Consider the following 27,933-nt stretch of genomic DNA (forward strand, 5'->3'; position numbering starts at 1 on the left):
TGTTTTAAAACTTCTAATCCCTGAATGTTCCTTTCAAATCATTTTAAGTCAAAATTTTATAAAATTTCAATTTTGCAGTATGGTACAATTATAATTTTGTAGCTGTTTTCAAATAATATAATTTTGCAGGAGTTTTAAAAACTTGTGTTCCAAAATTCACTATTTCCACATAGATATAAGAGCTTTCCAAGTACAATACAATATTTAAGTAATTTATATAATCCTTAGCTAAACTAAAAGGCAATCTTCCGTGGACAGTGTAGCCACCTATATGTTTCAATAACTACTCCTACGCCCATCACTACCCACATTTCTGATTCAAATCCTGATGCCTCGTCATCTTCCCAGGCTTTCTTATCAAATATGGTCATAAAAAACAATTAAAAGGCAGAAGAAATATTACGTAAATGCCAGCTAAGTATGTTCATGTGTTTATTAAAGAATAGGATTGGGGGTAGGGGGGGGAGATACCATAGGGAAAAATAAATTTTTATTAAATAAAAACATTTATTCCCATGAGTGTAGTTTACAAAAACAATGAAAGGGTATCTTGGGGCTGCAGATTGTCTTGATCAGTACCAGGTGATGCTCCAAAAGGACAAACTGGATAATCCCATAAACTATGCTCAAATGTCTAGCATCATCTGTTATGTTGTTGGCAGCTGCTGTTGAGTCCAACTCATGGTCACCCCATGTAAGTAGAACTGCTTCACAGGGTTTTCAAGGCTGTGACCTTTCAGAAGCAGATCACCAGGCCTGTCTTCCGAGGTGCCTCTGGGTGGGTCTGAATCATCAATCTTTTGGCTAGTAGTTGAGCACTTAACCGTTTGTGCCACCTAGGAACTCCCAGCAAGTGTTATAAGAGGAGCTGTGTAAGGTTTTCACAGCCATTGTCTCTCCAGTAAGCAAATCAACAGACCTGTGGGTTTTATGTAGTTCTGCCACCTTCTCTTCAAGCTCCTTAGTCTGTGTTGGGGCAAACTGGAAGTCACTGACGACATCAGGGCTATGCTCCTCTGGGTCATAGTCCCCGAGTTCAGCCTGCAGTGTGTAGGATCCCAGGAGGGCGTGAGTCACAAAGGAGCAGGGCAGGCGGCCAGAGGCAATGTCCTGCCGGAGCTGAAGGCACAGGAAGTATCTGTGAGCAGCAGGGGGAGAACAATTAGTTAAGATAGTAACACTCATAATTGAGTCCTAATATTTCTTTGAAAAAAAATCCACAATATAGGCTTTCTTAATATCCCATAGCAAAAACAAGTCTTCTCTAATAAGAAGCTCCACCTTGCTCCTTGGACTCCTAACCTTGTGGCTTCTCTAAAGAAGCTGAGTCTAGAGAACTAATAGAATGGAAATGCCAAATTGCTGCTCTGGTAATAAAAACCCCCATTGCTGTCAAGTGGATTCCAACTCGTAGCGACCCTATAGGACAGAGCACAACTGCACTACAGGGTTTCCAAGTAGTGGATGGTGGATTCAAACTGCTTACCCTTTTGGTTAACAGCTGAACACCTAACCACTAAGCCACCAGGGCTCTGGTAATACCTGGTCTGTTATTACTACAATAAAGAGCTTTGTGACTGAAGGTAAACATTCCAACCAAATAAACTCTGTCTCCTTGGATTTAAAACTGTAATAAAAATTAGCATGTCCCCCAGGAGAGTAACAAGAAAAGATAAGGACACCTGCGCCTTATTCTCACTACCTTTTTCATATTGATTTCTTCTTTAACAACTGTAAGTAATCTTAACTTTTGGAAGCCCTTACTTGCCCACTTACCCCCATCTAGAAAGGCAGCTAGTGCAGTACAGTACAGAACGCATGGGCTTCAGAGTCAGGAAGAGCTGATTCACTCTATGTAGGCTTAGGCAAGTTAACATACTTGTGTAAGGCCAATTCCTCACCTGTAAAATGGGAAGAGTTCCACCTCCCTAGGAAGATGAGCATAAAATTAAATATAAATAAAATACCTGGCATGGTGCCCAGGAATCAGTAATAGGTAGCTATAATAATAATTGGAGCCCTGGTGGCACATCAGTTTAACTTTCAGCTGCTAAGAAGAAGGTGGGCAGTTTGAATCCACCAGCTGCTCCTTGGAAACCCTATGGGGCAGTTCTACTCTGTCCTATAGGGTCACTATGAGTTGGAATCAACTGGATGGCGATGTTTTACTTTTCATAATAATTACTATTACTATTATAATTATTATTAGCTAATAGTTACTATTATTATTCAATGTTCCAAGTGGCTTACTGCAATTATAAAAGCACTTCTGTTTTCCACTTCCTGGTGAAACTGTAGAAACATGTTATTTATATTCCAAGAGGATTCTTTTGTTCTGCTATTTACTCTCTTTGTGACATTTTGAAACCTCATTTCTACTCTCAAATTTAACCACTTGTTAAGGTTACCACCAATCCCCTCCCAACTAAAAGTGCCCTCGTTCTGAGGATCTTCTAAAGACTGCCATCCCCAATGGCAGCTGGCCGCCTTCTTCCTGTGGGCGTTATTGCCTAGCCCAAGCTTCAGGGCCCATCCACCTCTTGCTCTTTACTGGCCACATTCAAAGGGAAGTATGGTTTCGGATCTAGGCCTTCCTTGCTGGGTCTGAGGATGCATGCCAGCACATGGTTTCAGCCATCACCTAGTTGGCTTACACCTGAATCACTGCTCAAACCTACAGTCAGACAGGGCAAGGGCTCTAAATAGACCGTTGAAGTCCCACAGTTAGCAAAGTACTTGCCATGTGGCAAGTGCTCAGTAATTTTCTGAGGGGATCAAAGTCTTCTCACTATCACTACAATCTGGGTATTTTCATGCATTTGCATAAAGGGGATTATTTCTTCATCCCCTAGAACAACATGAGCATATCTGCAATTACTTTAGAAAACTGTGTTTCAACTACAATTCCAGGCTATCCGTAAATTCTCTAAGTATAATCAGATAACGGTGCTAGTTCGCTATATTTTGTAGCTCTTTTAAGACCTACCGCAAAGATTCTGCCTATCATTAAAATCTTGTTGCTTCTTTCTATATCATTGTCTCTACTTTTCCCACTGGTACTTTTCTGTTTCCAAGGCCTAAGTTTATGCTCTAGAAACTTCAAACTAAAATTGCAAGAGCTTCCAAATCTCCCAACTCCATCTTCACACAGCAAGAAAAAGCATTCTTCAAACATTATTCTGAGTAGTGTTACTGCTCTGCTCCAATTCTACCACGCCTTCTAAATGTTCACTCAAGTCTTCGTGAAAATTTTAATCAAGCCATTTAGGCTGGCAGGCCACAAGTACAGGCAGGTGGCTGATCTCAGGCTGCACCACTGAGGCCTGTAGTTAGTTCAGACTATATAATTCCTCCCACCACAAACGAGGTGGCTATTTAAGCCTTGTTTATAAGAAAAGCCAAAAGAACTTACTGGTACTATAAAGCTGCAATCACCAAAGGATTATAATCCCCCAAACAAATTACCACACAGGGGAGTGTATGTACAGAGAGGGCGTTGGGTCTCAAAGCCCCAATTACATCCATTGCTCAAAGGCACTCCTGCAGTAAAGCTGTGTCCTATACACACCAACCTATCAGGTTTTATGCTCCAAACTGCTCGCTGTGCAGTTACAAAAGCCACTATTTATTATTTACTAGGTGAAGCTAATTGAATCAGAGCTTAATTAGTATCAGTACATCCCTATTCAGCAACAAATAATAAAAGAAAAATAAAGACTTGCCACTAATCCAATCTTGGAAAGAAATCCCCATCTTCCCTAGTTTACGCATGGATAACATGCACTTTTAAAGCATGTTAAGACATCTGTACAAACTGAAGTCTGACAAGGAAACTACCCTAGCAGGGAGCATCAAAGGCACAGGAGCCACAGATATGCAGAATCTTTTGCAAGGCCCTCTAGTTTTCTGAAAGTACTTACACTGCAGCACAGTTTTCCGTGGCCATACAAATAATCTTTTTAAAAACATTTAAAAATTATTCTATATACCTATTCTCACCTAAACTAAGAAATCCTGTCACTCGTACCCAGTCTAATAGGACTAAAATATCAAGGTACTTGTTGATTCACAATATCCCTCGGCTACCATTCAAATACTCATGTACTCTCCATATCAGTAAATGCTCTCTTCCTCCTGAATTGAATCCTTTACTTACAATTTAAACCTATGTTCCTATAGCCCAGACAACCTATCAATCAGGAGATGGAAATAAGAAAATCTATGTATGAAATCCAAAACAAGTAATGCTACCTCATTAGTTTGCTTCTTGTGTTTTGTTTGTGGCAGGGTTCAATTTACATTTTAAAATAATTTCACTTTTCAATCCTTAAATCATCTTTGCAATATGAGACTAGTACACAGGCACATGCATGTTACACAATAAAAATATCCTATTATTAAAATCTGAAATGTTTAATATCAGTTATTTTTTAAAGTATAACACAGAAACAAAGTTGCTAGCGATATAATTTTTAAAAATAATCCACTACTTGAATATAAATGGAGAAATTAAGAAAGAAAAAAGAAAAGTGTATAGATTTTTTTTTTTAATTGGCAACATTTCTATTTGGGAGTACCCATTTGCAAAGACACTTTCTAAAATTTAGCTTATAAAAAATTGCTTTGGTTTTTAATCCTGAAATTAACACCATTCTCCCGGAGCACAGAAATAAATGAAAGCTATGAGTAAAGGCTCATTCTTCAATACAAATACAAAGTACCTGGTGATATCTTCAGTCAGCTGAGAGGGATCAGGAGGATAAAACTTCACATTAAAGGTGAACAGCCAGGGAAGATCTGTAATTATTAAATATGATGGCTAGTTATCCAACCAACAGAATGCCCATTTATCTTGATCAAACCTGGAGGTCAATATGCGAACAATTCAGGCTAATCCCACTGTAAGGTGGTTTAGAGAAATGTATTTTAATTAAAGAAAAGTGGTATCATTTACAAGACAAAAACAAAAGGAATAAAAATCAGTTCTATAAATATCTCACTATGAAAAAATAATACGTGCACTTTTTTATAAACATTTACTGGAACTTCAGCAAATGTTTTCTGTGGTGATCCATAACGCAAATATGTTAATATAACTTATACATAATGGTTCTAAGATAAGATTTGTTTTAACCACAGGACTTTCAAGTACCACAAGCTCTCCATTCTTCAAAAACCAAAAAAAGCGTTTTAGGATTTCTATACTGTTGGCGGAAGGAGGGTAATGATCAAGTGATCATAATACCCATTCTGAAAATGGTTAATGGGCTATTTGAAGGAATTGTTGAAGGAGATCTCAAGGTAGGGAGAGTGTGGTCAAACTCCACAATACTTTAGGACAATAAAATTATTTCCCAGGTTTTACAGAGTAGGTGTAAGTATACTTCTATAAAACATACTTTGCTCTGTTGTGCCATAAAGAATTAATATATGAAAAAAACAATGTCATAAATGACTTACTAAAAGTTAAAATACTGCTATTTACACATTAAATATTTAACAAATGTTTGTTATGTTATGCTTTAGGTGGCTTTATTAAATCAAAACAATACGACAAAAATATGGGAAAAGGGCAGGTATTAGTCACCTAAAAGAGATTCAAAGAATTCCACTCCCTAAATTCAGAGTTTTCCTCAAAGTGCATAGTATTCTTATTTCTAAAGGAAAATGTACACATGTGTGTGTGCGCTGTGTGAAGTTATTTTACTCTACACATATATGAAGGCCTCAGGAGATCAGAAATTTATGGACTTGAAGAAAAACTTCCTTGTATCCCATTTTCGTTTGAATTGTGCTTTAGGTGAAAGTTTACAGCTCAAGTTAATGTCTCATTCAAAAATTCATAAACATACTGTTTTTGCAACATTAGCTGCAATCCCTACCAATGTTACAGCACACTCCCCCTCTCCACCTCAGGTTTCCTGTGTCCATTCGACCAGTTCCTGTCCCTTCCTGCCTTCTCATCCTGCTTTTGGACAGGAGCTGCCCATTTGGTCTTCTGTATCTGATTGAACTAAGAAGCAAATTCCTTGCATGTATTATTTTTGTTTTATAGACCTGTTTAATCTTTGTCTGAAGAGTGGGCTTTGGGGTTGATTTCAGTGCCTTGTATCCCATTATTATTTCTCAAATGCCTCCCTGCTTACTTGTTTTCTAGGTCACAATGCTTGCCTGGATATTATCACATAGGTAAGTTTCTAATAAAACAAACACATTTAAGGTGATATTTCCAATTACTAAAATCGTTAAAATGCACCAATACTGCCCATAGGCCTGAATCATAATTAAAATTTTAATTTATTTATATATTATTATTATAATTTTTACCTAGCTACAGAAAAAGCCCTTTTAACTAGCCAAAAGGTTGGCAGTTCAAACCCACCCAGAGGTGTCTCAGAAAACATGCCTGGCGATCTACTTCCAAAATCTCACAGCCTTGAAAACCTATGGAGCAGTTATACTCTGCAGATATGGGGCTGCCATGAGTCAGAATAAATGTGACAGCAACTAACAACAATAACAACTGTGGAAGAACAAAGTAGGAGGGCTCCTTTAAAACCATACTTCTGGATGCTAAAACATATTATACAGCTACAGTAATCAAACAGCCTGGTACTGGTATAACAATAGACACAAAGACCAGTGGAACAGAATTGAGTGTAGAGAAATAAACTACACATCTACGGTCAACTGATTTTTGACAAGGGTGCTAAACCATTCAATGGGTAAAGAGGGGTCTCTTCAATAAATGGTGTTGGGAAAACTGGATTTCCACCTGCAGAAAAATTACACAGGATCCATTGCCTCACACCATACACAAAAACAAATTCAAAATGGAATTAAGGACCTATATGTGCAAACTAAAATCATAAAATTCTTAGAAGAAAATGCAGTGGGGGCAATGCTTTCAACAATGGATTACCTAATATAATAACAAAAGCAAAAGACAAAATAAATAAATTGCACCTCATAAAAATGAAAAACTTTTATTCATCAAAAGACTTTACCAAAAAAGTGCAAAGACAAGCTACAGACTGGGAGAAAATCTTCAGAAACCATACACTCAACTAGAATCTAATAACCAAAATACATATGAAATTTCAACAACTTAAGAAAAAAAAGACAACTCAATCATAAAATGGACAAAGGACTTGAATAGACCTCTCACCAAAGAGAACATTGAAATGGCCACCAAACACATGAAAAGATGGTCAACGTCACTAGCCATCAGAGATGCAAATCAAAACCACAAGAAAATACTATTAATACTATTTCACTCTCACTAGGATGGTTAAGACAGGGGAAAAAAAAAAAAACCCAGAAAATAACAAATGTTAGTAAGGATGCAAGGGAACTGGAACCTTTAACCATGGCTGGTGGGAATGCAAAATGGTACAGCCATTGTGGAAAACAATGTGGAGGTTCCTCGAAAAACTAAAAACAGAACTACCATACCACCCAGCAACTCCACTCCTAAGTATATACCCAAAAGACTTGAAAGCAGACCCTCAAACAGAGACTTATACACATCAATGTTCACTGCAGCACTATTCACAATAGCCAGAAGATGGAAACAACCTAAATGCCCACCTGCAGACAAACAGATAAGCAAAATGTGGTACATATATACAATGGACTGCTACTTAACCAGGAGAAGAAACAAAGTCTTGATCCATGGTACAATATGCACAGAGCTTGAAGACGTTATGCTGAGTGAAATCAGTCAGTCACAAAAGGACAAATATTGTATAACCTCGCTTACATGAAAAGGCAAATGCACAGAGAAAAAAATATATTAGTGGTTACCGGGGAAGGAGGGAGGGGGAAACAGAGGTGGTAACAGTGATGGACAGATTCCACTGATTGAGAGTAAAGTTGCACAGCCGATTATTGTAACTGCAGTCAACAAGTTGTATGCCTGCAAAAAATAATAAGTTGTACACCTGGCCAAAAAAAAAAAAAAAAGACTATGGCATATAAATATATTCCATACAACTTTTTACAGTTGAACTGGCAAAACAAAATTAAAAAAAACTATGGAATATATGTATATTCCATAGTTTATTGAACTGTTTTACAGGGGTGTGTGTGTGTGTGTGTGTGCGGGTGCATTAGCTAACTGAAACTGAAAAGTCGGCAGTTAGAACTCACCAGCTGCTACGTAGAAGACCTGGGGACCTGCTCCTGTAAAGAGTATAGCCTAGGGTGGGACAGTTCTACCCTGTCATATATAGTGTGCGTGTGTGTATGTGTGTGGTCTTATTTTTGTACATATGAGGACATAAAGATTTTAAGGCAAATTTAAAACAGGGATATTAGATTGTTATCTGTCATAACTAACTCAAAAAAAGATTAATATTTACCTTTATTAATTGGCTATTAGCTGGAAAAAAAACAAAATCATAGCAGAGTCTAGGCTAAGATAAAACAAGCAGTTCTTTATTTAGCCCATTTTAACACTAGCAGAAAGAGACAGGTAAATACAACAGCTAAACTTTATTTCCTCAGCCTGCTTTCATGATCATGACAGCACAGGAACGTCATTTAAAGGCCTGCCTTCAAAAGTTTGAAAAAGTCAAATACTACTTATTACTGTTATCCCACTTGCCAAACCACAAGTGAAAAGTCTAAAATAACTTCATGAATAATCAAAACATAGAAATGTAATTCAGAATCAGCAAGAATTCTGCCTTCCCAAAGTTAGGAATTCCCCATGACTTCGAAATGAATGGCACAAGAACCAAAACAAAACCATAGAAAACAACTCAATGGATTATTGAGCATCTTTCAGAGGTTATCCTGTTCTCTCAATGGATTGGGTCACTTGACAGATCAGGTTTCAGAGACAGTGTAAGAAACAAGCATCTCTATCTTTTTAAATTCATGCATTCATGCAGAGCATGTCACAACTGTGGAAGAGACAAAGGAAAAAGTTCCAAAACTTTCTGGTATAGTTTCCTCTATATGTGAGCATAATGTATCTCTGTCTACTTATTCCTTTTTCTTTTTCGAGAGAGAGAGAAAACAAACAAGGGTGCAAGCACGGCTCGTACTAGTTTAAGGGGGCAAAGGAAGGAGGGAACCATGGGGAGCCAGGGAACATAGTCAAAGGTAGGGTCACCAACAAGTTTGCCTGGGATTGATCCAGTTTTATCCCAGGAAACTCCTTAGTTCTCGGCAAACCAAGAAAGTTGGTCACTCTGATCTGCGACATTAAAAAACAAAAATGAGTGTATAAGGAGAGGGAATGGGAAAAAATATTCTCAGAATAAAAATTAAAAAAAGAGAGAGAGAAGAGGAAGGGGGAAAAGGATGGAAACGCTACCAAAAATATTGTTAATTCAAAGGACAAAGAAATGTTGAGAAACTAAAATGAGAGACAGTAGATAGAAAAGAAGAGAAGGGAAAGTATAGATTTGTTCTAGTGCCTTGATGCTAGGAATAATAATTAGGAAAATGAAATCAACAGTACAAAGAGCATTTTGCAGCCTGGCACACGAGGATATGGTTTCTCCTCGGTCAGCTCTGAGGCCCAAAGTGCAGAAGGGCTGTTATGAATTTACCACCCTTCAGATGCTTGTCACCTTGTCTAAAAATTCCAGCTGCTCTTGGCTCCCCACCTTTTCTGCTTCAGTCATTCATAGACCCTGCCATGAATCAAGTGTCCAGATCCCTATCAGAAATTTCTCTGTGGTGATATTTCTTGCCACAGATTATCAGCCAGAGGCAAGGCAACCTCCAGAGGCAGAACCTGAAGAGGGAACTGAAGCTGGTGAGTGTGTAACACTTGAGTCATTTTGGGATTCTACAAATGAGGACAAGTGGGAAACCAGAAGAGAGGGGCAAGCAAGCCTACCTACAAATCCAAACTCGAAGAACACATAAAGTGGCCTTGGACTATTGAACAAATGTGAAGGCAGAGACCTCAGAGAACTGAAAAAATTGCTCTACACGCTTTTCACCGCCAGACTCCTCACTCCAGTACATCTACCAAACCGTATACGTGTATGTCTCTGGAGCCAGACATATGCTTACTAATTATTTATTCGTGTCCAAAATATGGAGGAAAAAGCGATAGTAACAGGTCTACCTAAAGTAAAATATTCATAAAAAGTGAAATTTACAGAAAAGCAGCTCTTCCTTCTTTTCTCAGAATAAAAAAAAAGGTCACCTATGTTACTTCATAGGTAGACATTGTGAGGGAATGTTTAGGATTGTGACTCTAGAACCTCCTGACCAACAGGAGTCCCCAAAGAAACGTACAAAATAAAGTCATGATTCTATACAAGAATGACTAGCATTCTTAACTTATAATATAAATGCAAAATAGAAATGTTCATTCTATCACAATCTTAGCACTTATTCTATTTAGTCTACATTTCTATGAATTTTATTAAAGATGGAAATTGATGAATGTAAAGATTAACTTAACTTCAAAGTATGCTTATTTAAATACTCACTTCGCAGCTGTCTCTTTATTTCTTTTGCAGGATCTAGCCAGTTCTGTAGAGGGTAAAACAAAACAAAACAAAAAAAGGTTATTTAACCTATAAGACACACTCCAGAGTCCTAATCAGTACAGTTTATATTCACATGTAAATATATTTTAATAAAGTCCTATTCAAAGCAGGTTTCAGCTATTAATTAGAATTCCACTAGGCTAAGTTTTGATTTTTTAAATCTGTGTGTGTTGTGTTTTATAAATAAAATATTCAAACACTTTTAAGGTTGGTCTCCTGGGCCTCACTCTCTTGGATCTGAAATCAAACATTTATCCAAATTATGAGACATAACATGCCTACACATAGATTTTTCTGTGGTAGAATTCTCAGCACAGCCCCTAAACATCCATCTCTGAGTATGCACCAAGATTTGTACACTATTTACTGAACATCTACTAGTATACCAGGCAGCATAGACAATGAAATAAGAAATAAGAGCTCAGTCTTATTTAAGTGGCTCATACTCATCAAGGGTAAAATGTAAATTGGAAACTACTGGCTAAAAACATACAAACCCCCAATCAGATACAAGTATCTCCTCTACTAATGGCAACCCCTCCTCCTTCTTAAGCCTTCTTTTTCCCTGCTATATAAAAAAAAAAAAAAAATTTTTTTTTTTTTTTATAAGAGGACTTAACTTCATAAGTCATTCAGATTGGAGCTGCCATTTTCCTTCCTAGCCTTTCTTTTTTAACTTCATTCCAACCTGGAAGTCAAACATAATCATAAAGTCTCCCTTTCACTTCTGCCCTAATTTTTGTTCTTTGAAAAAGCTACCATGAAAAAAAGTTTTGCTTTTTTTTTTCCCTAGGAAACCATTATACCATCTTAAAGCAAAAAAGACCACGTCGGAACCACGAGGTTCAAACCACATAAGGGCATTAAATATTTGTCATAAAAGCTATACGCAAAAAGCCCATGCCCCCTCCCCCCATATGTGTAATACATATATATGTATGTATGTTATATATGTATATATGTGTATGTGTGTATACATATGCATACACGGATTTTTTTTTTTTTATATGTCTCCCAACCTATCCTCAAGCCCTCCATGTGTCTGTCAGTTTCTCATACTGTGGGGGCTTGTGTGTTGCTGTGGTGCTGGAAGCTATGCCACCAGTATTCAGATACCAGCAGGGTCACCCAAGGAGGACAAACTCCAGCTGAGCTTCCAGACTAAGACAGACTAGGAAGAACGACCCGGCAGTCTACTTCTGAAAAGCATTAGCCAGTGAAAACCTTATGAATAGCAGCGGAACACTGTCTGATACAGTGCTGGAAGATGAGCCCCCCAGGTTGGAAGGCACTCAAAAGATGACTGGGGAAGAGTTGCCTCCTCAAAGTAGAGTCGACCTTAATGACGTGGATGGAGTATAGCTTTCGGGACCTTCATTTGCTGATGTGGCACGACTCAAAATGAGAAGAAACAGCTGCAAACATCCATGAATAATCAGAATCCAGAATGTACGATGTATGAATCTAGGAACATTGGAAATCATCAAAAATGAAATGGAACGTAATCGTCAAATCCTAGGCATTAGTGAGCTAAAACGGACTAGTACTGGACATTTTGAATCGGACAATCATATAGTTTACTATGCTGGGAATGACAATATGAAGGGGAATGGTGTTGCATTCATCATCAAAAAGAGCATTTCAAGATCTATCCTGAAGTACAATGCTGTCAGTGAGAGGATAATATCCATACGCCTACAAGGAAGACCAGTAAATACAACTATTATTCAACTTTATCCACCAACGACTAGGGCCAAAGATGAAGAACTAGAAGATTCTTATCAGCTGCTGCAGTCTGAAATTGATCAAACATGCAATCAAGATGCACTGATAATTACTGGTGATTGGAATGTGAAAGTTGGAAACAAAGAAGGATCAGTAGTTGGAAAATATGGCCTTGGTGACAGAAACAATGCTGGAGAGCGAATGATAGAATTTTGCAAGACCAACAATTTCTTCACTGCAAATACCTTCTTTCACCAACATAAACGGCGACTTTTTTTATACACATGGACTTCACCAGATGGAACATGAAGAAATCAAAATGACTACATCTGCGGAAAGACACCATGGAAAAGCTCAATATCGTCAGTCAGAACAAGGCCAGGGGCCCACTGTGGAACAGACCATGAATTGCTCATATTCAAGTTCAAGCTGAAACTGAAGAAAATCAGAGGACATCCATGAGAGCCAAAATATGACTTTGAGTATAAAAAAAAAAAAAAAAATTTTTTTTTTTTTTTATCCCACCTGAATTTAGAGACCATATTAAGAATAGATTTGACACATTGAACATGAATGACCGAAGACGAGACGAGTTGTGGAATGACATCAAGGACATCATCCATGAAGCAAGCAAGTGGTCATTGAAAAGACAGGAACGAAAGAAAAGACCAAGGTGGATATCAGAGGAGACTCTGAAACTTGCTCTATAACGTCGAGCAGCTAAAGCAAAAGGAAGAATTGATGAAGTAAAAGAAATGAACAGAAGATTTCAAAGGGTGGCTCAAGAAGACAAAGTATTATAATGACATGTGCAAAGAGCTGGAGACGGAAAACCAAAAGGAAAGAACATGTTCGGTGTTTGTCAAGCTGAAAGAACTGAAGAAAAAAACTCAAGCCTCCAGTTGCAATAGTGAAGGATTCCATGGGGAAAATATTAAATGACACAGAAGCATCAAAAGAAGATGGAAGGAATAGACACAGTCATTGTATCAAAAAGAATAAGTCGATGTTCAACCATATAAAGAGGTGGCATATGATCAGGAACCGATGGTACTGAAGGAAGAAGTCCAAGCTGCTCTGAAGGCACTGGCAAAAAACAAGGTTCCAGGAATTGATGGAATATCAATTGAGATGTTTCAACAAACAGATGCAGCGCTGGAGGCGCTCACTCGTCTATGCCAAAAAATATGGAAGACAGCTTCCTGGCCAACTGACTGGAAGACATCCATATTTATGTCTATTCCCAAGAAAGGTGATCCAACCGAATGTGGGAATTATAGAACAATATCATTAATATCATATACAAGCAAAACTTTGCTGAAGATCATTCAAAAACGGCTGCAGCAGTATATTGACAGGGAACTGCTAGAAATTCAGGCCGGTTTCAGAAGAAGATGTGGAAACTGGGATATCATTGCTGATGTCAGATGGATCCTGGCTGAAAGCAGAAAATACCAGAAGGATGTATACCTGTGTTTTATTGACTGTGCAAAGGCATTCGACTGTGTGGATCGTAACAAATTATGGATAACATTGCGAACAATGGGAATTCCAGAACACTTAATTGCGCTCATGAGGAACCTGTACATAGATCAAGAGGCAGTTGTTCGTACAGAACAAGGGGTGACTGATTGGTTTAAAGTCAGGAAAGGTGTGCGTCAGGGTTGTATTCTTTCACCAAACCTATTCAATCTGTATGCTGAGCAAATAATCTGAGAAGCTGGACTATATGAAGAAGTACAGGGCATCAGGATTGGAGGAAGACTCATTAACAACTTGCATTATGAAGATGACACAACCTTGCTTGCTGAAAGTGAAGAGGACTTGAAGCACTTACTAATGAAGATCAAAGACCACAGCCTTCAGTATGGATTGCACCTCAACATAAGGAAAACAAAATTCCTCACAACTGGACCAATAAGCAACATCATGATAAACAGAGAAAAGACTGAAGTTGTCAAGGATTTCATCTTACTTGGATCCACAATCAACAGCTATGGAAGCAAGTCAAGAAATCAAAAGACACATTGCATTGGGTAAATCTGCTGCAAAGGACCTCTTTAAAGTGGTGAAGAGCAAAGATGTCACCCTGAAGACTAACGTGCACCTGAACCAAGCCATGGTTATTTTCAATTGCATCTTATGCATGTGAAAGCTGGACAATGAATAAGGAAGACCGAAGAAGAGTTAACGCCTTTGAATTGTGGTGTGGGTGAAGAATATTGAATATACCGTGGACCAAAGAATGATCAGATCTGCCTTGGAAGAAGTGCAGCCAGGATGCTCCTTAGAGGCAAGGATGGCAAGCCCGGGTCTTACATATTTTGGCTGTGTTGTCAGGAGGGATGAGTCCCTGGAGAAGGACATCATGCTTTGCAGAGTACAGGGTCAGCGGAAAAGAGGAAGACCCTCAACAAGGTGTACTGACACAGTGGCTGCAACAATGAGCTCAAGCATAACAACGATTGTAAGGATGGCACAGGAGCGGGCAGTGTTTCGTTCTGTCGTGCATAGGGTTGCTATGAGTCAGAACCGACTCAACGGCACCTAACAACAACATCCTCAAGCCCTGGTGGTGCAGTGATTAAGAGCTCGGCTGTTAACCAAAAGGTCGGCAGTTTGAATCTACTAGCCACTCCCTGGAAACCTTATGAGGCAGTTCTACTGCCCTATAGGGTCACTATAAGTTGGAATCGATTCAATGGCAACAGTTTTGGGTTTTGGTTTTATCCTCAAGCCATTATGAAAGTTCACTTAGCTTTACCCTTACTAATATAGGACAAGGATAAGTTCATTTTTTGAGATACAGTAAACTGATTCAAAGAACTGACTTCAAAATAAATGAATTTTACTTAATCTAACAAGTATCCGAAACAATCTTATACTTGTGCTTAAACAGAATTTTATTCAGACATATACAGCGAATAGTTAAAACACTTGTGCAGAAAACATTAATAACTTACTGTCTTAAAAATATACTGAGATGATATAATAGATCATTAACTTACAGTATTAAAAAAGTAATAACAGGATACTTTTTTTTTTTGAAAGCCGAGCTGCATGGACCCCTGTGGATTTCACTGCACATTCATGGTCTGCACTCAGCGCAGCAAGGGTCCAAGGTGTGCGTGGCTCTGCTCTAAGACTAGTTATATTCAAGCCTCTCAATAAAGAACCTCCAGAGCCTGGTCTAGTTTTATATCACTAGCATCCCAGCTGCATGGGCTACTGATGTGAAGGACCAGTAGGACCCGCTAATGGTACCTTGAGTGCTGTGTTAGTGAGCCATTCCAATTCTCCCCTCAGAAAAGACCCTGGCATTCAGCTTCCCCACCCTGAAGCTGCTGCCCATGAAACAGCTGGCTCACAAATGACCCAGCTAAGAATGAGAAAAGCATACCATTCAGCTTCCAGCCCTCACCATTCCGAGAAACAGCCCATAGAATTCACCAGACTGTCAGAGGAGGGTCAGAACTGTGGCATTTTTATCCTAGGATTTAACAACCACAGCAAGAAAAGCTCAATCAGAGACTAAGGGTCTCAAACCGAAGATGAAAGGAAAAAAAATCCCTCAGAACATTAACACAGAGAAAGAAGAGCATGGAGGGGAAACTGCTGGTCACAAAGGCCCAGAAAGACCCATCCGAATCTCCAGTTTTACAAGTGTGACAGTTGATATAGATGCCTGCTACAAAGGGCAACCAAAGGCCTCCTCTCTGCACAAAGAGGAGGATGGTTGAAGCAATATCATCTTCTGCCACCTCCAAAGAACAATCATGTATCCCAGCCATTCAGCTCTTCCACCATGCTTGGTGGACAGATAAACAACATCACAATAAATGGAGAAAACGCTGAAGTCGTAAATGATTTTCATTTTACTTGGATCAACAATCACCATCCATAGAAGGAGCAGCCAAAAACTCAAACAACATTCATTGGGCAAATCTGCTGCAAAAGACCTCTTTAAAATCTTAAAGAAGCAAAGATATCATTTTAATGACTTACGTGTGCCTGACGCAAGCCATGGTCTTTTCAATCGTCTTATATGCATGCAAAAGTTGGACAATGAAAAAGGAAGACCAAAGAAGAACTGATGCATTCAAACTGTGGTGTTGCTGAAGAATACTGAATACACCATAGTCTGCCAGCAAAACAAACAAATCAGTCATAGAAGAAATAACAACCAGAATGCTCCTTAGGAGCAAGGATGGCAAGACTTTGTCTCGCTTTCTATGAACACATCCTCAGGAAAGGTCAATAGCTAGAAAAGGACATCACATTTAGTAGAGGGTCAGGAAAAATGAGGGAAACGCTTCATGAGATGGACTGACACAACAGTCACAACAATGGCCTCAAATATTATCATGAAGATGGCACAGGACTAGACAATGTTTACTTCTGTTAAAGTCACCATGAGTGGAAGCCAACTCAAGGGCCACTAACAGCAACAGTGCTCGACAGTGTTTGGCAACCCATAAGTACTAAAATAATACCTGCCAATTGGCACCTCCTTGTTGCTTGATATCTTCAATGGCCACAGATTATTTTTATTAGATTTGTTTTTATTTGATTAATTAACGTTAATGAGTCTTTAGATCGCGGCAGGATACAATTTTACTAAGGCTATAAATTTATAAGTAAAAATTTAAAAATTAGTATGATTTTTAAAAGAAATATGATGCAAGATGTTAACAGGAGAAATGATATGCAGGGGAGGTGGGTACTTTCTGCACAATTTTTCTGTAAATCTAAAACTGCTCTAAAAAGAAAGTCTACTAAGAAGAAAATATATTACCTGCATTATCACTTACAAATAAACACTAAACAAATTCTTAAAGTAATTAAAATAAACTTCTTAATTTCATGACATCAAAAGCCCCTATAATTCTCTCTGCAACCTCAAGAAAACAAAATCTTAACTGCTAGATCAGTGCTTTGTAAACTTTAAAGGTATATATAAATCACCTGAAGAGCTAGTCAAACTGTAGATTCAAATTCAGCAGACCTGTGGTGAGGACCTGAAATTCTTCATTTCTAACAGGCTTCTAGGTAGTACCAGTGATGCTGGGTCCTTGGACCACCCTTTGAGTAGCATAGCCCTACATCGCTTTCTATGTTGCAACGCCTGTCTTTTGTGAAAGTCAAATGTAAAACCAAACCCACTGCCGTCAAGTCGATTTTGACTCGTGGGGACCCCATAGGACAGAGTAGAACTGCCCCATAGAGATTCCAAGGCTGTACACCTTTAAAGAAACAGACTGCCACATCTTTCTCCCACAGAGCGGCTGGTGGGTTCAAAACGCTGATCTTTCAGTTTGCGGCCAAGCATTGTAACCACTGCACTAACAGGGCTCCCTAAGTCAAATGTAAGTAGACATTTTTCAAGCCCTTTAAATTGGCTTATCAGGGAGACACTCAACCTTCACTGGGTAAACATACTACTCACCGACAGCTTCCTACAGAAAGCCCTAGCAGGGCACTACTTCCATATTCCCATATCTAAGTATTAAGGTTGATAAGCACCAGTATCTTTCTTTGAACTCCTATTCATCACATTCGGCAACTGCACCAAAGAATGCCAAGACCGGCTATGTAGGCCACTTGCTAACGACTTTCACCTGAGCAACTACAGTCATCAACCAGCAGTATCCTATCAGCAGTCTGAGTGTGTGGCTGTCTACTGCAGGGCCCTGAAGACATTACCCAGATAACAGCTCAAGACACAGTCACAAAAATTCATCTTCTTCTTCCTTCCCTCCCCCCAAAAAATTCTGTATTGTCTAATTCTCTGCAGGGCTGGACCCTAAGATCCTAGCATTAGAAGTTTTTCAAAATGTCTAGTCATGCCTTCCGCACTCATTTTTGGTGCTTGCCAATTTGGTCGGGTAGGAGAAATTAAGAAATTCAACCCAGCCTAGGATGTGATACCAAATGTTAAAAGTATAAAAGTAGTTCTGTCTAAAATCAGCATTTTCCCTTAGGAATGTATAGCACTGAAACAGATCCCTTTAATATAATTTGCCTAAATTAGGTCTAACAGACCTTTGATCTAAAAGAACTCTACCATAATGCCGGTGTTAGCAGAAAAGTTACAGGCCTTCTAGTTATAATGAAACATTCACTCACTATACATCTGGGAGAATGTGATTCAAGTCCTCATTTAACTAAATCCATAGTATTATAAGGTTTAATTGGACTAAATACAGAATTTTGTTAAAGAATATTTTATATATGATTAACCGTTTAATATTTGAGTCTTTAGGTCTAGTTTCTGGGGGAAATGGTCTGGCTATCTAGACACTTTAATTAATTTTCATAAAGTTAGCGTAGCTGTGGATATCAGCTACACTTCTAACAGGCTCCTCTTTTCAATATGGCTTGCAGCAAAATGACATTATAATCCCTGGGCCAATGCCAAACCCTATTAACATCAAAAATTCAAGACAATATTTTTCCCTTTAAAGAGAGTCCAAAGCTCTTAATGATGGTTTCATGCAGACAGGAATACAAGAACTATATGGGCTTGGAATTCCATATATAAAAGAGTAACATGTTGCTTAATTCCACATATCTTTAACAACATTTTCCACAGTAAAGTTTACTTAAGAGTTCTCAGAGACATTAAAAAGTTATAACACTAACAATGACAGATTTTCATACTGAAAGGTAATTGAAAGGCTTCCAATTTAGTGTCTCAACCATAAGAGACACAATACTATGCTAACATCAAGAGAAAGTTAAGATTCTCTCTCCATGGAAAATTTTCATACCAAATAACTGTGGCTTTGCTTTACCTTCACTTTACAACATATTGAAAGGATAAGTGACCGTAATTTCTGTAAGTACAGATAATACTCAGAATGAAAAAGAAAGCAGCTTACATTCCTGTATCCTAAAAAATATCCTATTTAAACTGCATGGGTTTCAAACAAAGCAGGACTAATTAAGCTAAGTTAGGAGAATAATAATAGTTTTCTCTGGAAAAAATAGGACACCACACAAATCTATATTTGAAGTTCTAAGAGTTCTTTTGTCTAGATATCTTGACGATTGGATTTTCTCTATGTAAGTATGAGAGAATAAAATTTTATACAATATAAAATTTATGAAAGCAAATTAAATTATATATATGAATGATTAAATACACTGCTAATCACATTTGAGTATTTGTTTTCTGAAAAGTGAATGTCTCAGAAAGGACATCCTACTTTTCATTTCCCCAAAGTTCTAGAGTTCAAGTCTAGATATAGTGTGTGCCTAATTTTGTGGGCATTTTCAGCTTATATTTCAAAAGGGAAGCTACAATGTAAAATATGGTATTATGACTTCCTTATTTAGCATTATCTTTCATCAGTGAGAATCCTATTGAAAACCCATCCAAACCTATCCTTATCTTAGTATTTTCTGCCTTAATGACCTTAAACTCTCCTTAACTTCAGCCATCACCTTCCATGGCCAAGCTCTGAGTCTTATCACACAGAGTTCTCCACCTCATTAGACATCATCATCCTATTCTCAGATTCAATCACTTCCTTTCCTAAATTTTCTACCCATTTATTCCTAACTGTATTGGCTATTCAACTTCTTTGCATTTACATCCCTTGGCCACAGCCATTTTTTCTCCCAGACAGTCATTCAATTTCAGCTTTAATTATTTTCCTTCCTATAATTCTGCAAGTAATCACTTTCATGACCACCTCATGAGCACCTCCACTTTTCTCAATACTTTGTCCTCTCACCACAACCACTATGAACATATCCAACTGAGATCTAATAACTAATTTTTCAATTATTATCTCCAGACTTTTGATGGCAATTAGAGAAAAACACATATATATTCTGTTGCCCCCACAATTTTATGATCCCCAATCTCAGCTGTATATCAATAGCTATTCACATACTGTCGTTGGGTGGCTGCCTCTCTTGGTCACCACTGCTACCCTAGATTAAGCAAATAATTTTACCCTCTATTTCAGAGATTTTAGGCTGCACTTTGCTCAACTCAGATTTATTTACAACTGTACCACTCCTTATCTCTTGCTACCTACAGACTCGGGATGAGGCTGCACTCTTTATTCAAGAATAAGCCTCTTTATGATTCTAGAACCTTCCATCATCATCACTCTCCTCTCTCTTCAACCTCATTCTCTCTTAGGGCTTCCCCATAGCCAAAGTCAAAATTATCCCCATCTAAACAAATCAGTTAACCACAAAGCCTTCAGTAAACTCTGCATTGTCCAATATGATAGCCACCAGTTACATGAGGCTATTTAAATTTAAATTAGTTACAATTAAATCAAATTTAAATTTACATCCTTGATCACACTAGCCACATTTCAAGTGATCAACAGCTACATGTGGCTACTGGCTGTCTTACTGAGCAGTGTAGGCTTAGAATATTTCCATCATTGCAGAAGGTTCTATTAGACAGCTCCAGTCTATACCTTCCAGCTATCACCCTCTCATCTGTCCTTCTCTTCATAGCCACATTTCTTTAAATAATAATTTATATATTGTTGTTGTTAAGTGCCGTCGAGTTGACTCCGACTCATGGTGACCCTCTGTACAACAGTACAAAGCATTGCCCAGCCCTGTACCATCCGCACAATCGTTGTTATGCTTGGGTCCATTGTTGCAGCCACTGTGTCAACCCATTTCATTGAGAGTCTTCCTCTCGTTCACTGACCTTCTTCTTCACCAAGCATAATGCCCTTCTTCAGGGATTGATCCCCCCTGATAACATGTCTAACGTACCTGAGCCAAAGTCTCATCGTCCCTGATTCTAAGGAGCATTATGGCTATACTTCCTTCAAGACAGATTTGTTCGTTCTTTTGGCATTCCATGGTATATTCAATATTCTTTGCCAACACAATAATTCAAAGGCATCGTTTCTTCGATCTTCCTTATTCATTGTCCAGTTTTCACATGTATATGAGGCAACCGAAAACACCATGGATTTGGGTCAGTTGCACCTTAGTCTTCAAGGTGACATCTCTGCTTTTTAATACTTTAAAGAGATCTTTTACAGCAGATTTGCCCAATGCAATGCGTCTTTTGATTTCTTGACTGCTGCTTCCATAGGTGTTGACTGTGGGTCCAAGTAAAATGAAATCCTTGACAAATTCAACATTCTCTCCATTTATCATGATGTTGCTCACTGGTCCAGTTGTGAAGATTTTTGTTTTCTTTTTGTTAAGGTGTAATCCACACTGAAGGCTGTGGTCTTTAATCTTCATCAGTAAGTGCTTCAAGTCCTCTTCACTTTGAGCAAGTAAGGCTGTGTCATCTACATAACGCAGGTTGTTAATGAGTCTTCCTCCAATCCTAATGCTGCATTCCTCTTCATATAGTCCAGCTTCTAGGATTATCTGCTCAGCATACAGATTGAATAATATAGTGAAAGGATACAACCCTGACGTACACCTTTCCTGGCTTTAAAACATGCAGTATTCCCTTGTTCTATTTGAACGAATGCTTCTTGATCTATGTACAAGTTCCTCATGAGCACAATTAAGTGTTATGAAATTCCCATTCTGCACAATTGTCTTAGTCATCTAGTGCTGCTATAACAGAAATACCTCAAGCGGATGGCTTTAACAAAGAGAAATTTATTTTTTCACAGTTTAGTAGGTTAAAAGTCCAAATTCAGGGCATCCACTCCAGGGAAAGGCTTTCTCTCTCAGCTCTAGAGAAAGGTCCTTGTCATCAATCTTCCCCAGACTAGGAGCCTCTCCATGCAGGAACCCCAGATCCAAATAACTCCCTGTGCTCCCAGCACTGCTTTCTTGGTGGTATGAGGTCCCTTGTCTGTCTGCTCGCTTCTCCCTTTTATATCACAAAAGAGATTGGCCTAAGACACTAACTAATCTTGTAGATCTCATCAATGTAACTGCCACCAATCCATCTTATGGCATCATAGCGATAGAATTTACCACACATTGGGAAACCACATCAGATGACAAACTGGTAGACAATCACACAATACGGGAATCATGACCTAGCCAAGTTGACAGACATTTTTGGCAGACAAATTCAATCCATGACAACAATGTTATCTGTAATTTGCTATGATCCACAGAGTCGAATATGTTTGCATAATCAATAAAACACAGTTAAACATCTTTCTGGTATTCTCTGTTTTCAGCAAGGATCCATCTGACATCAGCAATGATATCCCTCATTCCGCATCCTCTTCTGAATCCGGCTTGAATTTCTGGGAGTTCCCTTTGAATGTACTGCTGCAGCCACTTTTGAATCATCTTCAGCAAAATTTTACTTGTGTTTGATATTAATGATATTGTTCAATAATTTCCATTTTCTGTTGGATCACCTTTCTTTGGAATAGGCATAAATTTGGATCTCTTTCAGTCGGTTTATATAACTTATATACTCTCAAATTCTTTACTATTAAACTTTCTTCGGCTGTCACCTACCTCCTCCCCCACTCCCAATTCCTACATCATCTAGCCAAGAGCGTACAAGCATCTCCAACTTGACAAAATTAAAATCAATCTCTGCCCCTAACCTCCCCAAACTTCTGCTCCTCCCCTTCAAGGCTTGGGTAAAGTTTTCCAACAAGCTACCCAAGCTTGAAACTTTGGACTACTCCTCAATCCCTCTTCACCTTCATACCTGAGTCTCAAAATTCTGCAGATATTACCTACTCAGTATCTCTGTCCTTCCCTTTTTACCGCTAATGCCACTGCCCTAGTTTGCATCAGCTCCAGACTAGACTTCAATAGTCTCCTGAACTTCCTGCCTCTGGTCTCAGCCCTCTATAATCTCTCTCCACACCAGTAATGATTACTCTTTCTGAAATGTAAGTCTAACCACAACACTTCCTATTTAAAACCCTTCACACATCAGGATAAAAATCTAGATCCTTTAGTATTCTAAGGCATTCCAAAAAATGATCTTTGCCTATCATTCCAGCTGCTTTGCCATAATCTCCATCAGCATGGCCCACAAAGTCACTCCAAATTAACCCATGATCTAAATTTTAAAAATGTACTGTTAAAACAGTGAGGAACTACTGCTCATAAATCCCTCCTACACAGAGATCCTGAAGCCGCCACATCCTCAGCTCTTTCAAACTTAAAATTCTTCATGCACGTCATGATCATTCATGCTGGAGCCATTACCTTTCTTCTGGGCAGAATGTTCCTTCCCTGCCCACACTCAGGACACTGGTCACATTCTTCACTTCTAGAACAGAATATCAATGCTAAACTGCTCATACCATTTCCAGAATTCATGAATCTGCCTTTATATAACAACATACATAGTCCCTTGTTGGACAGTAAAACTTCAGAGTGCTCCGATCCAGCCCCTAATAAGTATCCAGTTGGTATTTAGGGCAGGGTATATTACACTCTATCTTTAGATTGAGTGATGTTACTGGCAGTCTATACACTTGGATAACATTAGCCTGATCACAAGGTTAACAATCTATTTTCTGCCCCAACATAGCTGAGAAATATGAAATATCCCTCCTGATAACAATAACTTGCCATGGCAGTGTTTTTTTAAGTGGAAGGGAGAAATCATGGCATGCCCAGTAACGGTAGGTGTCAGTGTGTTATTTGTGTGTGTGTACACACATGTATTTGGGGACAATGGGAACAGGAGAGAGGTAAATAGGATTTCTAGTTGTAAAACTGTTCACTAGGTAATTCTATCATGAAGGAAAAAGTCCTTCTTAAGAATCACTGGCACAGACCCTCACAGAACCACCATCAATAACTTTAGTGATGCCATTATAAAAACATCAACCGCAAAACTGATACTAGGGACACAGCCAATTAATACCCCATGTGGAAGATGGCTTTCAGAATACAATAACATGAAAAATTCCTGTAAAGTATGATGGTATGCTTTTACATTTCTGGTTATGATAGCTATGAAATAGTGTGCCCCTTTTTACCATGATTAACAGAAAGTTCAGAACTATTCCATTTTTCCCTAAAATCTATTTTCTTTCTATTTTGCCTGGACTGGAATCTTATCTCAAGCATTCGTTGCCCAGGTCCCCTTGCGTGAATTATTGAACTTCTTCATGCCTCAGTTTCTGCACCTATAAAATGTGGTTGATAACAATACCTACTTTTTAGGATTTTTCTTAGGAATATATGAAATAATACACATAAAGTGCTTAGACAGCACCTAGCACAGAGTAAACAAACCAACAAAAAAAACCCCAAACCCGTTGCCATTGAGTGGATTCCACTCAGAGCAACACTGTAGGACAGAGTAGAACTGCCCCATAGGGTTTCCAAGCAGTGCCTGGTGGATTTGAACTGCCAGTCTTTTGGCTAGCAGCCATAGCTCTTAACCACTATACCACCAGGGTTTCTAAGTACAGAGCAAGCACCTCAAAATGATTAGTTATTAATATTCCCAAAACCCCATTGTGGTTGAGTCAATTCCAACTCATAGTGACTCAACAGAACAGAGTAGAACTGCCCCATAGGGTTTCCAAGGAGCGACTGATAGATTCAAGCTACAGAACTTTTGGTTAGCAGATGAGCTCTTAACCACTGTGCGACCAGGACTCCACACTATTAATAGTTATTTTTTATTTTATTTGGATTATTTTTATGGTAAAAGCCACCTCAGGTTCTTCTAAAAAGAGGTAAGTTTTAAATAAGTATGTCTGACTCAAGTCTCGATATAAATATGATATTCCCATCAGGAAATAAAACTACCTGACTGTACTCTGTAATGTTAAGACAGATTATACCTGGGGTATTGTGTTCCATGCTAGCTGCCATTCTTTAAGTAAGGCATATACAAAATTAAATTCATTTATTCACTTGCTTTTTCTGGAAGTTGTTATTTGACCTAAAACTCAGCATATCTAAACTGCACTCGTGATATCCCCTGCTCCCCTCAATCCAATCCTACTTCCCTTCTCACCGAATGGCACCTTTATCCATCCAGAAACCCAGGCCTCATCATGGTGTCTGTCATTCTCATACCCAATCTATCATCAGATAGATTCTATCTCCTTCCTAAATCTCTCTTAAATCGTTCACTTCTCTACTTCCACAACCTTAATTGAGGCCATCTTTCTGCTTTAAACAAAATGGGTCATGTCACATTCCTGCTTTAGCCCATCAATGTTTCACCTTTTTTCTTAGGAAAAAGGAAATCTCCCAGGCCTTACCATATAATCTAGATGGCCCTACAAGATCTGACCCCTATCAACAACCCCATTCCCCACAAACTTAATCTCACCCTCTCCCCACCAAGCAGACCAACTTCTTTCTAATCTACAAGCAGGCAGCTGTTTCTGCCTCAGAGCTCCATGTATGTACTTCCTTATCTGGGGCACTCCCTCCACCCCGCCAAAGCCTACTCATATTTTAGGTCTCTGCTTAAGCATCATTTCCTCCTAAGAAGAGGTTTTCCTGTTAGTACTTTGAATTTTTCCTGTACAGAAGTAATCAAAATTTAATAACAATGTGATTCTTTTTTTTTTTTTTTAAACTCTGTCTCCTAAGCTAGAACATAAAGCAGAAACATCTGTGAAGGAAGGGTCTATCTCTTATGTTTCCTGCCGGATCCTCAGTAGTTAGTAAGCTTTAGTTTGCACATAGGTAGTATTTAATAATGTTTGTTAATGTCTAGATACTGTGAGGCTACAAAGATAAGTAAGGCATGACCTCTACCTTCAAGGAGTTCAAAAAGTAATGGAGAGAAATGCTGACACAGGAATGAGGTTTTACTAAATGTCTACATGACAGATGGGAGCTGTGAACTCCCCTTGGATTGGGGGCAGAAGAAGAGGTGGTGAGAGGCAGTCAAGGAAAACCACACAGAGTAGGATACTTAAGTTGTATCTTAAGGAAAGGTGGGCACTCATATAGAAAAGAAATGAGAAAGATATTCCAAGTGTAAGAAATAGCACTGTGTACACAAGGAGATGTAATGTGGACCAGCACAGCTCATTGTGCGACAGAGGTTTGATATGGATTAAACATGGACTATGTGTGAAGGAAGGAGCCTGCTGGAATAGTGGTTAAGAGCTCAGCTGCTAACCAAAAGGTTGGCAGTTCAAATCCACCAGCGGCTCTTTGCAAACCCTATGGGGCATTTCTACTGTGTCCTAGATGGTTGCCATGAATCAGAATTGACCTGACTACAACGGGTACATGTGAAGTCTAGTCACAAATAAAGCTAAAGAGGTATACCAAGGTCACATGACCAAGACCCTTGTAAACCATACTAAGGTTCAGATTGTATCTATTAAATGGTTTTAAACCAGGGAGTGGGGCAAGATCAGATTAAGACCTCAATCAAGCAGCAGTGTAGAAAATGGATCACAAAGGCCTGGGCTAATAAAAGAATCAAAGAAGACATACCAAAGGCCTAAACTAAAGGACAAGCTGTGGGTAAGGAGAACATGGGAGGCATGGTAAGCACACAGAAAAGAAAGTTGGTTGACTGATAAGCACTGGAAGGAGGTAAAGAAGCAGTAGCAATCTAGAACCAATCATTAGGGGACAGTGGAAGTTTGAGGGAACGATGATGAGTTTGCTTTTAGACAACTGAGCATAGAGTCCACTAGGCAGTTATGTATACAGGTGTGTGATTCAGGTGAAAGATATGGATTAGACCAGGGCTTCTAAACAGTTTTTCCCAGTTCAGTCATGGCCAAGGAAGCAATACCAGAACAGAGCCAAATTTTTAAAAATTTGGGTGAATTGAAATGATAACTGGAACAGGAAAAACTGTGAATTGAAGCCCTGCTAGAAACCTAATTTCCCTCTCAGAAAACGAAGAAGGTGTACGCCTTGCATAGCAACTAAATCTCTTGCCCATAGGATTTTCAGCAGAGTCGGAAATAGTGGTGCCCCACTCAAAGATGGCAGCCAACCGCACTGCTTGGGGGGTGTTTCACCTTCCACAGCCCTGCCAATAATCCAGACTCACACATCAGGCTCCTGAAATGGCTTACTAAAAACGCCTCTTTTGAGTCTCCCATCCCAGGACTTCAACCCGTATTTTCCCATTCTGGTTACTGTTCCAGTTCACCTAAATTGTAAAATTTTGGGTCCATTCCAGTTTCATTTCATCAGCCATGAATGAATCACTTCCAACTGGTTCTAAGTCCTGGATTATACATATATTTAGAGTCATCAAAATAAAAATTAGAGAATATTAATTCAGTGGTTAAGACCTCTGCTGCTCATTGCAGGTCAGTGATTTTAATCCACCAGCTGCTCCCTGGAAACCCTATGGGGCAGTTTTACTCTGTCTTTTAGGGTCCTTCTGAGTCGGAATCGACTAGATGGCAATGGGTTTGGTTTTGAGTACTATCTAAATACCATTCTTTCTTATAAAAAAGGAGTGTTCCTGAAATACTAGGTTTCTTAATTGTAGCATTTTTACTAATATTTATTCTGCATATTTTACAACATTCTGGATTGATTCCCTATTTTACGAAGATTAAATGTCATTATGAACCTCAGTATGTAATATTGATATGTAATCTCAAATAAGTTGGTAACAGCCAAATTCGCTATCACTTTCTCTCTTGTAGCTTTGAAGGTCAATAGAAGAGCACATGATTAGAAGCACCATCAAGACTTTTCTAATAGTTTACAGTGTAAAAAAATATCTAGTTTATTTAGTGAAACATTTAATGTTATTACGTCTGAAGAATATTCTAAAAAGGGTTCTAAT

The 27,933-nt window shown here is 38.6% G+C and overlaps 1 protein-coding gene across 13 annotated transcripts in view; it reads right to left on the minus strand.

The window, feature by feature from the left end:
* Positions 1–27,933, minus strand: part of EPB41L2 (erythrocyte membrane protein band 4.1 like 2) — a 276,802-nt gene that overhangs the window by 64,153 nt on the left and 184,716 nt on the right. For all 13 annotated transcript variants that reach the window (XM_049900692.1, XM_049900708.1, XM_049900685.1 and 10 more), the window contains 3 exons: positions 10,461–10,503; positions 4,722–4,797; positions 920–1,138 (listed from right to left, as the gene is read on the minus strand). In XM_049900692.1, coding sequence (XP_049756649.1) covers positions 920–1,138; positions 4,722–4,797; positions 10,461–10,503 — 338 coding nt within the window. The remainder of the gene's footprint in view (positions 1–919; positions 1,139–4,721; positions 4,798–10,460; positions 10,504–27,933) is intronic.

This window comes from Elephas maximus, chromosome 1, assembly GCF_024166365.1.
Source record: "Elephas maximus indicus isolate mEleMax1 chromosome 1, mEleMax1 primary haplotype, whole genome shotgun sequence".
NCBI lineage: Eukaryota > Metazoa > Chordata > Mammalia > Proboscidea > Elephantidae > Elephas > Elephas maximus.